Source organism: Papaver somniferum, chromosome 2 (assembly GCF_003573695.1).
Source record: "Papaver somniferum cultivar HN1 chromosome 2, ASM357369v1, whole genome shotgun sequence".
In the NCBI taxonomy this organism is placed as follows: Eukaryota; Viridiplantae; Streptophyta; class Magnoliopsida; order Ranunculales; family Papaveraceae; genus Papaver; species Papaver somniferum.
In genome coordinates, this window is record NC_039359.1 from 46,735,377 (window position 1) to 46,742,242 (window position 6,866).

General features: G+C 35.7%; 1 protein-coding gene across 2 annotated transcripts; it reads left to right on the forward strand.

The window, feature by feature from the left end:
• The first annotated feature begins 3,182 nt into the window (after nt 1–3,182).
• On the forward strand, nt 3,183–6,866 carry LOC113347550 (VQ motif-containing protein 9-like). 2 transcript variants are annotated; one of them, XM_026591231.1, is made up of 2 exons: nt 3,183–4,442; nt 6,702–6,866. In XM_026591231.1, exon 1 carries the CDS (start codon nt 3,404–3,406, stop codon nt 4,412–4,414), a length of 1,011 nt encoding a protein of 336 aa, XP_026447016.1. In that variant the 5' UTR covers nt 3,183–3,403; the 3' UTR covers nt 4,415–4,442; nt 6,702–6,866. The 2 variants fall into 2 exon arrangements, with proteins under 2 accessions (XP_026447016.1, XP_026447017.1); XM_026591232.1 differs by lacking the exon at nt 6,702–6,866 and adding an exon at nt 4,573–4,687.

A 6,866-nucleotide genomic window follows, 5' to 3' on the forward strand; every position in this document is an offset into this window, starting at 1 on the left:
TTGATCCACTAGTGCCCTTTAAGTATTTGTCAACTATGCATTCAAGTGTCCAACCATCGCAGTACCCCATGAATACGTATGCATCTAATCAAGTGGATGTAATGGTTGAAGATACCTGGCGTCGACCAAGTTTTCAGACTGTCAGGGAAGACATAGTTGGCCAGTACGCATAAAAAATAAGCAGACATAGTAGCATTGACTCTCATTTCCTCCACACTTCCCTCCTCATCCCACTGTATTCATCCCTCAACTTCTAAAGCTTCAATTTCTTGTTTCTATAACCATCCTTCATTGCAGACATATACTCCGACTTCTCTCATCCAACTGAACAAGTTCTTGGTTAATTTGAAGATATTCTCCCAAGAAATTTGATTATCGTAGCCGTCTTTGGTGGATTTTCTATTAATCACGGGGCTTATAATCAGGAGTAATCTCCATCTCACCGAATGGAAGAGCATTGTGTCTGTATCCCCATAAAAACTCTCACTAAATGCAGATATGTCAACTTTGTCATATTCAACAAATGAACTTTCACCGCAAGCCACAACCCGGAGTCCTTGACAATGTATTTCACGACGTTACATTCCTTGTCTAGTGACCATTTTTTAGTCATATATTTGAAGCTTGGCGCCTCAAAAGACGAATGTCATTATTTTGATCCTAAATAACATAAACCAAAAACACACAATTAAAAAAATATATATACAAACATTTGAAACAAATTTAAGATATATTATCATAAATAACAACACAGTGAGATTGAGATTAATTAAGAGAGTAGAATATATTTCATATGCCCATAAGTCTTTGTATCCAAAAATAACATGTCCACCATCCAGGTAACTCTTGAAGGAGCTCACTTTCTTTCTGTACCTTCTTCAAGTGATAAGGGCGGCATATGTGGGAATCAATAGGTTTATTAATAACTTTCATTCTTTATGGTTGCAGCTTGTAGTACTTGTTCAACCTGAACTCATGTTTCTTGACCATTACCTTCTTATTTTTCATCTTTTTATCTTCTTTAACAATGTATTTTGTCTTTCATCTTTATCACCATTATTTCCATCATCATTACCTTGTTCGGTAGTTGTAATGTTATTCCCGTCTCCATCATTACCTCCTCCTGCAGCCGGAATTCTTTCATAACCATCATCATTACCTCATATATTGTATGGATTTTATTGGTCTTCATCTGGACTTTCATCATAATCACTTGGTTCCGTTGGTGGCTAAGAATCATTCCGTTCACGGTACCTAACTGTTCCCGACTCCAAAAAATTTCCCGATGTGTTGCAGTCAAGAGTTTGTCGCCTTTGCGAGGAGATTTTGAAGGAGGAATAACATGTTTGTTTCCTTGATTGACCTTTTGCAACATAAACAATAACAAAATACACAATAAATCAATTAAAATTTGAGTATACAAACTAAGAATTCAAGAACAATGGAAATACATTGCAATTAATCAGCATGGTAGATAATTCCCCGTAGTGACGACCCACACTTAATCGTCAAGGTAATATTCCAATAATAAAATTGTACACATGGAAACCTGGTTTTGGTAAGCTTATAGTCGGCATGGTTGATAATTTACAAAATGTCGCTATTACTTAGTCAACAAGATATTATTCAAATAACACACAGACTAATTACAAATCGGAACAAAAGAAAAACAAGCTTTTCACAACATTAATAGGCATGTTAGGAATTTCAAATATTGACGACTAATATACAACATCACTGGTCGCCAAGGTGTTAGGTCATGACTACCCTGTAAATATCACTTCCAGTGATTAAAAGTCGTCACGATCTTCTATCTAGGAAGACAACGACTATTCTTAAACATGAAAAGTCGGCATGGTTGTCGAACGAAAACCTTCACGACTATATAACTGCAATTTTAGAGTTTCGAATTTTCTGAGCTAATTTGACATGCAAACAAAAAATCGAAAGTACTAGAGTGAGTTTACGTAATCACTTACTTTCTCAATCTCACAATTTCTTTGGTTTCAACAGTTTCAGGGATTTCCCCTGCGTCAACTGTTTCTTTCTTCCGTATGTATTGAGTAGACTTATAAATTCCAGGATCATCACTATAAGTTTGTTTTACACGCAACTTCATGTTTGAAAATTAATCGACGATAAAATTTCTAAATCGACTATTACAATAATATAATTTACGAGTTTACAGAGATTTTCGATGAAAATGGATAACATTGATCTGTATGCTAGAAGGGAAGAGGGAAGAAGAGAAAATGAAATGAAAATAAAACGAAAAGGTGCATTAGTTTTAAGCTTTAATTATAGCGCGTAAGAATAGTTTTGTAACTTCACTCATTTTAAAGGCAACTCCTATAGGATGGATGGTTTAACGTCCATAACATCCGGATAATCCCTATATCTATGGAATATTAAATAATTGTGGAGACTATTTCTACTATGGAAGAATCCATTTAAATCTCCACAAATCTATATGTGGGTCCCATTTACCAATTAAAATATTTTGAAAATATAAAAACAGAGTTCATCCATCCGCCTAATGGCCGGATAACAAAACATGCAAAAAATAATAATCCGAACACTTAGTGTCCTGATGATACATCCGACCATCCAATAATCGGATGGACTACTCCGCAACCTACTCCATACAACAGTGGAGTACCATCTGGACTTCAGAAAGATATGGACCTAGATTCTATCTGTAGTGACATTTTTTACTCCATAAAAATTGCCCTAATACCAGCATAGCCCTCCACTTAAAATTTGGTAATACCCCAGTCAAAAAGAAATATAGTGGCCTTCCACGTTCAACCATTATGCTGATTATTAACATTTCAGCCAATCTCTCAAATGGCTAGCCAAGGATCACGAGTAGTGTACTCATCTTGGCAAACTCTGTCATGGCTAAGACCTTATGATTGGGCTCATAGAGTGGACGAATGGTAGTGGTCCTGTATAACTCCTCCATCATGAATCCACTACAAAACCAGTACAGTCATCTGTCTCCAAACTAAGAATTCTTCTTTTTTTCTTTCATAGTTTTCTGAAAGATTCTTATTTTGACTTTGACCAACTGATGACCCCATCATCCCAGGTCATGAGAGGAAGTGATATCAGTTTAGGCATATAAAAATAGTACTTGTCTCCCTTTAAAACCCTTTAATTCGCCTTTTTAGTACCAACACCATAACGTAGATATAGAAAACAGAATATAAATGTAAATAAATGAGAAACCCTTCATTTCCTTTTGTACTCATCTTGTTCTATTTTAAAGCTAACATTTTTATTACAGAGACATATTCATATATATAGATAGATAACAAGATCTTGAGAGAGAGAAAGGTGAGTAAGTAAAGAGCAAGATCTGTGATAGTCTCTGTAGAAGTTCAGAGATATAGAGAGAATAATGGAGAAAAGCTGTCACTCATCATCTACTTCTGGAGGAGATTCTATAACCAGTAGCAGCACTAATAATAATAACAATCCTAACAATAATAATAATAGACAGAACCCAAGTGATCATTTTCTCAAACATCTCAATAAAATCTCTCATAAGATTTCTAAACAGCCAATCGTTAAGAAAACCCCTCCTCTTCCTCCTCTTGATCAGCACAATAACCACCATCAGAATCAAAATCTTCATCAACAACAACAGCAGCAGCAGCAAAGTCAAACCCAGAGTCAGAATCAAGAACTACAGAACCAACATAATCAGCAGTTACAGCAACAGCAACAACCACCTGTTTATAATATAAACAAGAGTGATTTTAGAGATGTAGTACAAAAATTAACAGGTTCACCAGCACATCATGATAGATTCTCAACACCACCACCAATTCAACCACCTAAACCACCAAGTTCTCGACTTCATCGTATTCGTCCACCACCTTTACAACCACCTAGACCTACTTCTCCACTAAACAACCCCGCCGCTTTCATACCTCAATCACAACCTCCTCTTCCGAATACAAACCCTAACTTCAATAACAACAACCCAGGCAGTAGTAGCTTTGGAGGTAGACAAGTAACACCATTATCACCACTACCACCATTTCCATCTGTACATGGTGCAGCAGAATCACCAATCTCTGCTTACATGAGATACCTACAAAGTACAACACCAACACTAGATGCAGAATCAAGAAAGTTCACTGGGTTCTCTTCAGTTCCACCAATACTTTCACCTAAATGGAATAATCAACCAAACTCGTTTTTTCAACAGCAACAGCAGCAGTTTCTTCTTCCTTCGCCCAATTCAATGGCTAATTCGCAGTTTCCGATGCCTAATTCGCCTTTGGGATTCGGATTGCTCTCACCAAGTCTGCTTTTTTCGCCTACAAGTGGTCAATTAGGGTTTCCTCAGTTCCCTCCTTCACCAAGGTTGCCATTGCTGAGTCCAAGATGGAGAGGTGTTTAAAACATCAGGATAAATTTATGTTCAAAAGGTATGCCCTTTGGCCCTTTTCTTTTGCTGTGAAGTTCCATTTTAGGGTTTTTTTGTTTTGGTTTGTTTTTTTGAAGATTGATAGTTTTTGCTTTTTTTGGGTGTTTTTTGTGTTGCTACTGTACATGAAGATTTGTATTACAAGTAGGGTGTTATTGGAAAGGGAAAAGGATCTAACAATAGTCAAACTTGAATTCTGTAAATGGATGTGAAAGACATTAAACCCCTAAATTTGTTTTTCATGTTGAATTTGTTGGAGATAGTAACTTCTTTAAATTTGCATTTGTGTGCTTCTTTTGTCATCAATTTGCTGGCATGTTGATATTCATGTAGTCCAAGATATTTGACTGTTTCACTAGGTATGTGTTTCTGAGATTCATCGTGGATATGTCTAAAGGGTGTAGAGATTAGAATCAGATCTTTTTTCCGATTGTTGTCTATATCTATTTGGATTGTTTGAAGTGGTAAATAAGCCGGCATTTTTGATGTTGTTGTCAACTTTAAGGCTTTCTTCCAAGATCATAGACGTTATCATGTTTAGAAAGAACTTCATCTTTAAGAAATCTGTGTGTAGCGAGATCTTCTGAGCACGAGTTTGGGTAGAGCAGAGATTCTGTATTTGATTCCATTAAAAACTTTAGATTGGGAATGGATATTATGCAAATTTTGTGTGCGTTTTTGTTATCCTACTTATGAAGGTCTAGAGTTCGATTAAAGGTGTTAGAAATTCCAACTTGGCTATACGTTGTTCAAAGTCGAACTTTAGATGAGTCGGTGATGAAGCTAGTAGTGAAGATTATAAGTTCATAATTAAACTGAGTATCGTGATAGTAATCCTAGTCTTAGTTAGTTCATAAAAATATGTAACAAGGGATATGCGTTTTCGCCAAAAGTCGAGTTTAATCTTTGGATATTGAAGGATCAAAAACAAAGTTGATATAGTTGGCCGAATTGGAAACCTGAGTAATTAATATTTACATAGCTTGGGATCGATTGTTTAGTAACAGATGTTCCTAATTTTCTCAATCTTATAGTCTATGGTCGTCGTTGCTATGGTCGTCGTTGCTCGACTGCAGGATTAGTATAAGTTGTTGACATTAATGTTTTAACTTTCAAGCAAAGTCATATTTGAGCAGAATGTTAACAATTTACCAGACTGGTATGCATTTTTCTTAGAAAATTTGGAAAAGACTACCTGATCATTTGTCTTGTATTTTGAAATATGGCGTGTTACAAGTGTGTGAAATATGGAGTATAATGAACTGTGAAGTATTTTGTTCGTGTGAGCATCTCTATTCTCTACTCCCAAGTCAATGTCAGCTGTTCTAACATTGAGTAATCAGTAACTTTAGCATGACAGCTTCAGATGTCTGCAATAACCCACAATGAAACAGAACAAAGTTTTTATCTGCTGAAGATTTGGCCTTGTTAGACACTTCGAGTGCACCTCAGCTGACCTACCTGAAAAAGGAATTTATAATTATCATAATTGTAGTTGTTCTTTGTTGTTTCTTAGCACCTTTTAGCACCTTGAAATATGACCAACAGAGTTGGTGGTGGTAACGTGGTGTCTTTTGGACCATTCATTCCTGTATTTTTGCCCGCATTGAGCACAACAGAGTTTTGGTTCAAGGGTAATTAGGATGTTTGTGGATGCTAATAGTGATATAACGTAGAGAAAATACTTACAGGAGTTTACTCAATGAATACTTTTGTAGATTTGTATGGATTTAAAAAGAGTCATGAAAAATGATAACTTCTGTAGAGTTCTACGGAGTTGGAAAGATACTTGTAGAGTTTTGTGGAGTTAGAAAGATACTTGTAGAGATTTGTAGAGTTCTAAAATGTTGTGGAAACAAAATTTCTAAAGAATTGTATAAGGTCAACCTAACATAATGAATTTGCAAATCTCTAGATTTGCATAGTTCTATTAAATATATCTAATCAAACCAATTCTTGAAAAACGCTAATTGCAAATTAAATTGAATGGTTAGCATAATTTGAAAAACTTTAGCCATCAATGGAAGTTTTCATTTCATCTGATAAGAGCACTTTCTATGGGATGAACAAACTCAAAGTTTGTTCATTTTGATCCCATTATGGAATGAACAAACATGAAAAATGGATGTTCAAATGAACAGATCTGTTCATTTGAATATCGAGTCGGAACATCCGGCGCGCGTCTGCGTTAATGACGGGCGTCAGAAGGAAAAATGCCAGCGTCTGTATTACTAACGCGTGTTTTTACTTATAATGCCAGAGTCAGTATCAAGAGCGCCAGTGTCAGTCCCAATATCACGGGAGTCAGAAGGAATGTCGCCCCTCACATATTCTCTCTCCAAAACCTGATTATTATAGTTATGGTTTATTTTTTATTTTTTATTTTATTAGTTAAATAATTCGTCGGATCAAACTCTTATTAGTT